The sequence below is a fragment of the Belonocnema kinseyi genome, chromosome 1, assembly GCF_010883055.1.
Source record: "Belonocnema kinseyi isolate 2016_QV_RU_SX_M_011 chromosome 1, B_treatae_v1, whole genome shotgun sequence".
Lineage (NCBI taxonomy): Eukaryota > Metazoa > Arthropoda > Insecta > Hymenoptera > Cynipidae > Belonocnema > Belonocnema kinseyi.
The window spans coordinates 114,231,653-114,243,218 of NC_046657.1; the positions used below are offsets into that span (position 1 = coordinate 114,231,653).

The following is an 11,566-nucleotide window of genomic DNA, read 5'->3' on the forward strand; positions in this document are numbered from 1 at the left end:
GTTGAAAATTAATTTTAAAATTTTAAAATTCAATATTTTGGTTGAAGGTTTTTCTCTATCTTGACTGAAAAATCTTTCTTAGTTGAAAATTCGTATATTTAAAAAATTAAACTGTTTTTTTATTGAAAATTACAATCTTTTTCGGTAGAAATATCAACTATTCTATTTACATCAATAATTCGTCTTTTTGGATGAAAATCCAACTACTTAGTTATAAGTTACACTCTTTTGCTGAAAATTTAATTACACCTGTTGAATATTTCATTATTTAAGTTGAAAACTCATCTCTTTGGTTCACGTTAACTTTTTAAACTGAGAATTTGAATATTTAATGTTTGTCTGGAAATATATCTTTTTAACTTGAAAATGAGCGTCTTTCGTTTAAAATTGACCTATTCTTGCTGAAGATTCCTTATATTAGATAAAAATTCATCACTTCGGTTGAAAATTTAACTATTTTATAAAAAAAAAAACATATTTTTTTACTGAAAACTTAAACTATTCTAGATGAAACTTCAAATATTTTGGTTAAAAAGACATTTTTTTGTTTATAAATTAATATTTTTAACTGTAAATTTAACTATTCCTGTTCAAAATTTACTTCTTTGTTTGAACATGACCTTTTTCACTGGAAATTAAATTTTTGTTTAAGATTTTAACTATTCCTGCTGAAGATTCATCATATTAGTTAAAATTTTACTACTTTTTAAATTCGATTTTTTTATGAAAATTATTTCAATATAAGAATTAGAAGCGTTTTAAATTAAATTCAGTAAAATACCTACTTTAATTTTACTGAAATCTGCACTCAATTTGAAGTATAGGGAGATAAAATGAAATTTTATTTGGAGTATTATTTATATTGACGTACCTCAGGGACAAATTCAAAAAATGGTTAATTATTTGCTTAGTATTATTTATTTCAAACATTTCTTAATTAAATATATTAGTTATTACTTTCTCAATTGAAAAAAGGTGATTTTATTTCACATATTAGCACTATTTTTACACATTTATATATTCACAAAAACTGAAAAAAACATTTATAATAAACTCGCGAAATCGTACCTGGAAAAAACCTTGAATTGTCAGGAGATTGTTTCTAAAGTTTGAGTAGACACCCTGATTCAAGGGCATTTAAATGAATTAAAAATGTATTTAAATAAATTAAAGCGAATTTATACCAATTCTACTAAATTTAGCAATATTGAAGCACGTTAAAAATTAATTGTAAAATTAAAATCTATGAATCAATTGAATTTAAATGGATTTATCTCAATTTTAAGAAAAATCAAATATATTTAACCGAATTCAACCACATTCAATGGAATACAATGGAATTTAAAAACACTTAATTTAATGTTCACTAAACAAAAATGATAATTACGCTTTTTGCTGTACGAAAATTAATTTTTTAAACTGAAATAAATTTCAATTAAGTTTGAAAGATTTTAAAGGCATTTAATTAAATTCGGCGGAATTTAATGAAATTAATCGGAATCCAACAGAATTCAAAGAAATTAAAATTTTCAAATTAATAAAAATTGTTTTATCCATCTAAATTCTATTGAGTTAAAAATAATATTTTATTTATACTTATTGGAATTCCATACTTTCAGTCTTTCGGAACTCAATGGAATGTACTAAGATCCATATTAAATGGAATTTTATAGAATCTTACGGAATGGTATGAAATCCAACGGACTTCACTGGAATTCAAAAAAATCTTATGGAATTCAACGAAATTAAATCGAATTTAATTAATTACAAAAAAATAATTAGATTCAGCGGAATTAAGCGGAAGTAAAAATATGCCACAAATGGAATTTCACTCATTTTCACCGATTTTAATCTGGATTTTTCCATTGATTTACAATAAAATGATCAAATCATTCGAATGCAAAATTACGATTACTTCGAAAAAAATGAAAGTAGTAGTAATGATTAAATTCATCTCTTTCACAAAAGTGGACAATATTAAATATTTAGACTAATTAATGCTTAGATCTTCAATTTTGCCCGTCTTAGATACGAATTGGAAATCAGAACAAATTCCATATGTCATATTTTAAAGAATCTATTTAAATTAATGATTAATTAGTGACACTTTAAACTTGTATTTTAAATTCTAAAATTTTGTACACTGTTGAAAAGTTTATGGTAGATTTTTAACTTTTTATTTTGAGTGAGCAGAATTTTCAAAGTTCAATTTGGAAATTTACAATTTTAACCCTCAAACGGTACACTCCAACCCAGCATATGTAATAGGTACACTGGTGCGAATTGGTTTTTTTTGCAATGTTAATATTAAATAATTAAGATATTGAACATTTAATAAACAACTAGCGTGTATCACACATATTTAACATATATATTTAATATTTGTGGGGATAATCCGCGGCAGCTGTGTTTGCGTAAACGCCAACAAAATGAAAAAACTTCGGTTGCGAATTCGCACCAGTGTACCGTTTAAGGGTTAAGTACTTTAGTTTAAAAAAGGTTACTTTCTAAACATTTTGTATGCACATTAACAATTTTTCAAATTCAAATCATTTTAATTTTGTCGCTTTAGATATCTTAACTTTAAGATTCTACAATTATAACATCCAATCTCAAGAAATCAAAAACAAAATAAATAAAACTTCAAAAGCAGAAACTTTAAATCAAAACCTCATGTAGTTACACATTACAGTTACAATATTGTGTAATTGCGAAACTAAGTTGAACTTCCGTTTGTTTAATTTTGTATCTCCTTAAAAGATTAAGTCCTAAAGTTGGAATTACATTCTGAAATCGGCTTCAAGTATTCATCCATTATTCAAACTGTAACACTCCTGTTGCATTTCATTCCTTTTTGTCCTACTTTATTCTCCTAATGACTTTACCGTCGAGCGGATTTGTAAACATTACGACAGCTCCTAATTCAAATCCTCTTTTCAGTCAAGACTAGTTTTCAAATCTTTTCAGAATCGCAATAAAGGAAATATTTTTTTCTTTTATTTTATATTTAAAGTGGAAAGTCTCTCGGCGAAGAAACTTCTTTGAATTTAAATTCACAGAAGGTAAAAATACCCGAATTGTCGATTCTAACTGAAGCAGAATCAATGACGAAACAGTTGCTACGAGCAATAATCGTTTATCAATTACTTAACGCTTGGACGCGCTCTTATTTTTATTTTTTATCAAACGCTTGACCCGAAATCCATTTTAGAATCGTTCAGAAAAGAAGAACAAGAGCAGCATAAAAATACTGATCATTTTTTGTTTGTTTCAAGACTAAAATTAAAGTCTCTTAAAATAATTTTTAGAAAGTCCTGAAAGTATCCTCTATATATTCATTTCCTTACCCTAAATATTTATTCTAACCTTTCAACATTTAAATGTTTTAAAACACAAGACGAAATTCAAGCTTTGAAATGAAACAGTTTTAAATTCGAGAACTATAAAATATAGAAATTTTCAATATCAATCATTTATTGTACAATTAAATTAAAACGTTAAAATGTAAAGCATTTTGAATTTAGTGCGTCATAAATTTTCAATATCATAAATATAATAATATAAATCCAACAATCAACTTTAATTGAAATAAAACATAAAATGTTAGTACTTTTGCAAATTGTCTCAAATAGTTAGAATTGCAATGCAATGTTTCCAAATTAAAAAATTTAAATTTTAAGGACAGTAAAATTAAGGATTTTCAAGTATTAAGTATTAAGTGTTCATAAATGTACAAATAGAAATTGAATACAATGTGCATTTTTTCGAAGCAAATAAATTCCATTCTCCTTTTCATCCAAAGTCTACTTCATGGTGAGTTAAGTTTACGAAATTTCTTCGATTTTGACATTGAGCTGCTGAGCCATCAGAAAAATAATTTTTTCTATTATTTAGTACACATTTTTTATCAAGAAAGCCATTCAATTTTGCAGATAAATACATGGCTACCTTATTGTGCTCTAACATTTCTTAAATTATAAAAAAAAAAACGAATTAAATTATTGCATAAATGTTTTCCAATGCGGATGCAAGTCCAAAACTATCGCTATCTGACAACAAATTTAAAAAATTTCTTTTTCAAAAGAAGTTATACAAGTTCAAAAAAAAGGACAAAAATTTCAATTTTGTATATCTACTAAGTTTTTTGAATTAAAAAAAAAATCATATTGAGGTTTTTTCTTTAAACAACGAAGAGAGTTAAGACTAAAAGTTTCACCAAAATGAATAATAATGTATTAAATTCTTCAGCGGATTTTTTATGGAATTGCTCGACTAAAAATTATATAATTTGAAATTAAAAGTGCTTAAAGTATGTTATTGGGACGATTTTCTAAATTTAGAATTTTTCTATTTGGAAAATGCTGATGTCGAAAAGTTTTTCGGAATTTTTTAGTCATCTCGAATTTTAGACTCTTGACTTTCTCAAAATTAGAACAGTTAAAATTACGTCCATGAAATATATTAATTTTTTTAGCGATGGTCGACTGTTGGAAGGGGATCAAATACTAGCGATAGATGGACAACCCTTGGACTCTAATATTTCCCATGAACAGGCGATTTCGATTCTTCAAAAGGCTCGCGGTGTAGTTGAACTAATCGTCGCTAGGAGCGCCCAAGGTAAATTCTTTAAATTTATTAATAAGATTTTAAGCCAGAAGTAGAGTTCTTAAATGCCTAAGGATTTATGTTAAGCAAATGCCCTCAAGAATATGCTCAGCATTTAGAATCTAACAGAACATTTAGGAGAATTTAAAGTATTTATTGTTTAAACAAATATATATATATATATATATATATATATATATCATAATTAATACATATATTTTCACAGAAACATTTTAGAGTGAAATAAACATATACTTTTTTAAATTAGAAATTTGCTACAGATCAGGTAATTCCAGAAAGGGAATTTATTTGGTTGATAATTGATCATTTTAATTGAAAAACCTTTCTTTTATTCAAAATTTAATTATTTTGTTAATTTTTTTTAATTGGAAATTTAACTTGTACATGTTTGAGTCAAAATTTATCTTCTTAAGTTGAAAATTCAAATATTTGGTTTAAAATTTTTGTATTTTATTAAAAATTCGAATTTGTGGGGAAATATTTAAGCTTCTTGCTAACTAATTCCTCTTTTTGGTTGAAAAATCCTTTAAAAATTTTAATTTTTGATTGAAAATCCATGTACTTTTGTTAAGAATTCATCTATTTTGGTAGAAAATTCATGTTATTGGTTGAAAATTAATCTTTTTGTTAAAAATTAGTTTTTTCCGATTTAGAATTAATTTTGTTCATTAAAAGTGTAACTGTTTCAATGTTTTGTCGAAAATTGATCTTTTTTGATAGAAATTTAATCTTCTTGATTGAGAAGTATCAAAGATATTATAATATCTTGAGAAGTATACAAATTCAATAAAAATTTGCTCTGATTTTATTGAAAATTAAGTTTATAACTTAAAATTTTTTTAAAATTAATTTTCGTGTCGGGATATTTAAATGTTTTGTTGAAAATTCATTTTTTTTGCTGCAAATTTATTTTACTAACTGAAAATCGAAGTATTTTATTTTTGGTAGAAAATTAATCTTTTTAATTGAAAATTCATGTATTTAGTTTAAACAAATTTGTTTTTATTTGAAGATTTATCATTTTAGTTGAAAATACACTACCTACTCCATTTTTTGTTAAAAACTTACCTTTTTTATAGAAATGTAATATTGTTCGTTAAACATGTTTTGTTTGGTAGAAAATTAAACTACTCTATTTTTCGTTAAGAATTCATTTCATTCGTTGAAAAAAAATGTTTAGTTAAAAACTCGTTTTTTTTTTATGGAGAATTCAGCCTTTGGATTAAAAATTCTATTTGGTCCAAAATTCAAAGTTTTGGTTGAAAATTCATCACTGTGATTACAAATTAATTTCTTTGGCTGAAAATTCGTTTTTTTTAGTTGATAATTAATTTTTTTTATTGGGACTTCCGGTTTGAGCGGGTACCAGAGTGCCCGTCTCGCGACAAGCTGAGTGAAATTTGCACAAAAAAGCATCAATTTGAGATCGCACATGACTAGTTATCGAAATTATTGATAGGCAGTGAGGGGAAGTGTACCTCGTGAGTGTTATCTCAAAAGGAAATGGAGTGAAAATCTTGGAAAGGCTTTGGAAGTATTCAGTCATTCAGTGCGTGGTAGAGGTCAGGAAGCAAATTGTTGGGGTTAAAAAGCAACTTCCGGTGGGAGCCAGCAGGGGTCAGCAGTGTGCTGTTCGTGTAACAAAAACACACAGTGGTCGTATTTTCGCGGGAAAGTTTTGAATAGCAAATCTCAGTACCGTGTAACGTTACATCAGGCGTAACAACGTCCAACATGAACGACAACGGCGATACGAAGCAGCGGGAAAAGGAAAATGAACATTTAGGAACCAGCCGAAAGAAAAAAGGCCATGATCAAGGGGAAAAAAAGAGGTTACGCTGCACACCGAAAAAAAGCTTTATAAGCAAGATGGGGCACAAGAAAAGTGCAAAGATCACAAAGGAGTTTTTAGAAAAATAGAAGGGGACATAATCAACAAAGAGGAAAATTCAAACGAGCAAGGCCCCTTTAAAAAAGAGAGGCATTAGTTCACTCACCGGTGACGGAATGGAAGTAGAGTTCAAATAAACAAAATGGGGAAAGGGGGATTGGTGAGGATTCGGAAGAGCATAAAAGTGATCACTTAGTGCAAAGGCCTAAAAAGATGGGTCTACTAACGGAAGTGAGAATTAAATAAAACAAGGAGGGCGGTGGATTAAATTATACGAAAGGGGAAGAAATTGTGCAAGAGAGTGGTGAGAAAATGGGGACAGAAGAAAGAGTATGTGAAGATGAGAAGGAGTCGTATTTAGAAACCTTGATAGAAAGAAAAATGGCGAGTTGGTGGGAAAAAAAGATCAAACCGGAGCTGGATGATATAAAGAAGAGACTGGAGAATTTGGACAAGAGAAGAGTGGGATATAATTTATCACTAATACGGGATGAACAAGAAATCCAGATCTCAGAACAGAAGTTTAGGGAATTGACAGAAGTTTCCGAAAGTCTAGTAAAGAGAGTGTGGAGAGTATGTGGAGGAAGTGGAAAAACGAGAAGTTAGTTGTGAGTGACGAAAGAAAAAAGTGTGAGGACAATTGTTAAGGAAAAAGTTGAAATCAGAGGGAAACAAGAGTATCAGCACAAGTGGAGCGAGAGAAGGGGAATAACCAGTGAGAGCAGAGTGGGGATATTTCAAATAGAAGAAAGACTGATGGGATTGGGAATAAACAAAAGCCGGATTTTCTTCGAGACGAGAAGTTACTTTGGGAAATGAAAGGAAGGAGTAAAAGGAAGAACTAAATCATTGTGAAAAGCTTTAGGTCTCGAGGAAAATTACTAAATAAGGAGGTCAGCAGCACCATTAAAGATATCACAGGAGTAAGAGTGCTGATATAAAAAAAAAGGCATTGCAGGAGAAAGTTTAATAAAACTTAAGACGTGGGGAAACAAGAGGAACCTTCTGACTGATAAGCACAAATTGAGAGAAACAAGGATCAAGGTGGAAGATGATTTTACAGAAAGGGAAAAGCAAATTCAGGAATGGATCAGCAGTCAGATAAGAGAGGCCAGGGGTAGGGGGCTCGTATCCAGTGCAAGCTACGTGCGATAGAGAATAGAAAATATTGCAGGAGGAAGGAAGATAAAAGGTGGTTGGGATTATTTGGAGAAATTTGACATGATAATAATTTTGGAGACATGCATAGAGGCAGGCAGAGAAAAAGAATCATCGAAGGACTGGACAGAGTCTATGTCTGGGAGACCAAACCGGCGGTAAGAATAAAAAAGAAAGGTAGGGGTAAGGAGGGACAATTAGTGGGCATAAGAAAGAGTATGAGCGAGTAAATTGAAATAAAGGAATGGGCATATGGCTTGATTATAAGTGAAAATTTTGTATGGGGTAGAGGGATAAGAAATAATATTGTTACTTTATATAACAGTGAGGGTTATGATAAAATTTGTAAAGAATTAAAAGAAGTAGTGGAAGGTGTGCAAGCTTAAGGGAAGCGGGTAATGATAATAGGGGATTGGAATGCGAGAATAGGGTCTGAGCAGGGAGTAGAAGAATTTGATAGTATTGTACATAGTGAGGGTAAAAAGATTTTGAAATTCTGTGAAGAACTAGGATTAAGAGTTCTAAGTAGGAGAGTAGTTGGGGATAAAAAGGGAAATGGGCGCATATTGAAGAGGATGGAGGTTCGGTTATAGACTATATATTAGAAGCGGAAACAGAAGGAGAAGGGGATGTGAAAGAAATGGAGGTAATGACACGTACTGCGTCTATGCATCTACCAATGACGATTAAAATGAATGGTGATCCAAGGGGACCTTAGAGGGGGAGAGGAAAGTGAAAAAAGAGAGGGAGAATGTGGAATTAGTTGAAAAATTAATATCGGACGACGAAAAGGCTGAAGTGTTTAAAGAACAAATGATAAGATTATGGAAAGAGCAAAAAGAAACAGAGGGCGATGTATGGAAAATTAGATGGGATAGGTTCAAGGAAAACATCAAGAAAGCATCTGAGATAGTGGAAATGACGAAGAAATACAGAGTTGGGAACAATAATGGAAGTAGGGGAAAATGGGGAGAATGGCACTGAAGATGAGATAGGGGGGCTAAAGAAACTGGGTGGGGGGAAGCTGAAGAAATTTATAAAGTGGGAAAGGACTAAATAAAGAGAAGAATGGCTGAAAGAGCGTAAGAACCTAAAGAAGCTCATTGCTAAGAAAAGAAAAGAAGACAAAAAAAATTAAATGGACAAAATAAGAAACAGTAGGAATATGGGGCAGTTCTAGCAATCAATAGGTGAGGTTAGACCGAGAAAGAGAGGGAAGAGAAAAGGAGAGACAATTGAGAATAAGAAATGCAGTATGTAGTAAGAATGGATTTGTATAAAGATGAGGATTAAATGAGGATATCTCCAGGGAGGAATAAGCGAAAGTAATAAAACAATTTAAAAGGGGAAAAGCAGCAGGAGGAGACGGTATTACGGCGGAGTTTATAAAAGGATTACCGGCAGTTTGGTTGATTGAGATGCACGAAATATTGAATGGGCTTTGAAAAGAAGGAAAAGTTGGAAATGGGTGGGAAAAAGCGAGAATATTCCCCATACATAAGGGAGTGGAAGAAAAGGATACAGAGAGTATTAGCAACCATCATGGGTAGAAGATTAAGGGCTTGGCTAGAAAAGAAGGTATCAATCAGAGAAAGTCAAGTTGGATTTAGGGAGGGAAGGTCAACGAGAGATCACGTATTCGTGTTAAATTCTCTAATTAACAATAAACTCAAGAAAGAAGGAGGAAAGTTGTATGGGATTTCCGTTGACTTTCAGAAAGCTTTCAATACAGTAGACAGGAAGATTCTCATCGAAAAACTGAAGAAAATTGGTATTAGATGCCGAATGTTAGGGATAATAGAGGGGGTATATGCAAAAACGGTTGCTGAGGTAATAACTGGTCACGAAGAAATGGTTTGGTAAAATTTGTGGACGACTTGATATTAGTGACATACGTAGCAGAAGGTTTAGCAGAAATAATTAGTAGTTCGGAAAGATTTAAAAAGAAATAAGCTAAAGATAAATGTAAAGAAGAGTAACATAATGATTTTTAGGAAAGGGGGAAGGAAAAAGAAAGGAGAACATTGGACAGCTCAGAAAGTTACGCACGCAGTTAGGGAGGTGATGAAAAGGCCGGTTCTTGATTGTCTGAGGAAAAGACTGTATAAACTGGACACACTGGCTAAGGCGGGGGACTATATGGAGTAGAAATTTGGGGTTGGGAAAGAAAGGAGGAAATGGAAAAAATGCAGGGAAGGTTAGTCGAGATAGCAATGGGAGTAGATAGGACAACGCCAGTGTACATTTGAAGAATGGAGTCAGGCAGGCTAAACATAGAGATTGAGGAAAGAATGATGGCTTCGAGATCTATGATAGAAATTGTACGAAGGAGAGATGAGAGATGGTCAAAAATATGTCTAAAGGAAGAAATGAGGAGAATAAAGAATGGGAATCCATCGGCATTGGGTAAAGGCTTACAGAAAGCATGTAGAATTGTCGGTGATGGAGAGACGCTGGAATGGGCATTTGAAGGGGTCAACGAGATTAACGATAATATGATTAAGGGAGTAGAAAGAAGAATAGAGCAGAAAATACAGTTGGACTGGGCAAAAATAGATAGCTCGAACTGCTGTACTGGATACAGAAAATGGAAGACTAACATGGAGAGAAAAAATTATTGGGATAAAAAAGGGAAATAAGGGATATAAGATGTAGGACAGGAAGAGAGATCGGTATTTAGAAGACTTGATCATCTATACATTTAAGGGAAAACCGAACCCTGTCCTCTGCTAATTTGCCGGAGAGTTTGAAAAGAAAGCGAGAGAAATGTGCGAGAGGGAGGTCAGAGAACGGGCTACATAGTCAAAAAAAGGAAGAATGAGTTTGGAAGTTGAACAATTTTTGATATGTGGAATCAAATATTTAAATATTTACAGGAATTAATTTAAACTTTATTGTATTATATAGGATTTAATAATTAATGATTATCTTTAGTTTGGTGTTATAGGCATAGTTTAATTGAAAATGCGCACGTAATATGTTAAGTTTTTAAGGAAAAAAGATATTTATATGAGAAAGGGAACGATCATGAACTGTAATATATTCATCTAGAATTCTACTATTAATATTTTCCATGTAAAATTGAAAGGGGAATTTATGTATCTTATTTGGTGTTGTAATTGGAGAGCACAGAAAATATTGTAAAAGTATACATATTAAAAAGTATAAATATTTATTTGGATGAAAACACGTTTTTTGTTTGTTTAAAATGTACTTTTATAACTCCAAACAGAACTATTTTAGTTTTTGTTTGCGTTAGTTTTTTTATCTGCTTTAGTTGAAAATTTATATATTAAATTGAAACTGTATCTTTTATGGTAGAAACTTCATCTTTTGGGTTTAAAATTGAATTATTTTGTTCAGAATTAATTTTTTAGTTGGAAAATGAATGTTTTAAATAAGAATTTGATTCTTCTATACTTTATTAAAGAATCATTTATTTCTTTTTTTCGTAATAAAAAAAATTGTTTGAAATTTTTTTGTTGAATATTTATTTTTCTCACATTTTAACTATTCTAATTTTCGTTTTGAAAATGCAAATTTTTAAAATTTATCTTTTTTAGATGAAAACAACATGTACTTTATTGAAAATGATACTTTTTGGGAGAAAATAAATTTTTTGGTTTGAAAATTCAACTAATTATTTGATTAAAAATTCATATTTTTGTTTGAAGATTCATCATGTTAGTTAAAAATTAATTTCTAAGGATCAAAATTTATCTTTTTAATTTGAAAACTCAACTAAAAAGTGTTTAAAATGTATTCAGTAACAAAATTTGTTTTCATTAATATTAATAACACAGGCCAACAATTCTCAGAACCAGAGACCAGACCTACTATACCCGAAGGTTTTTGCTGCGCTGAATCCGAATCTGACCTCAGAAAAATTCC

The 11,566-nt window shown here is 30.5% G+C and overlaps 1 protein-coding gene across 2 annotated transcripts in view; it reads left to right on the top strand.

Annotated features, from left to right (window-relative positions):
- Positions 1–11,566, top strand: part of LOC117167152 (patj homolog) — a 96,339-nt gene that overhangs the window by 21,999 nt on the left and 62,774 nt on the right. For both annotated transcript variants that reach the window (XM_033351876.1, XM_033351884.1), the window contains exon 6: positions 4,475–4,617. In XM_033351876.1, coding sequence (XP_033207767.1) covers positions 4,475–4,617 — 143 coding nt within the window. The remainder of the gene's footprint in view (positions 1–4,474; positions 4,618–11,566) is intronic.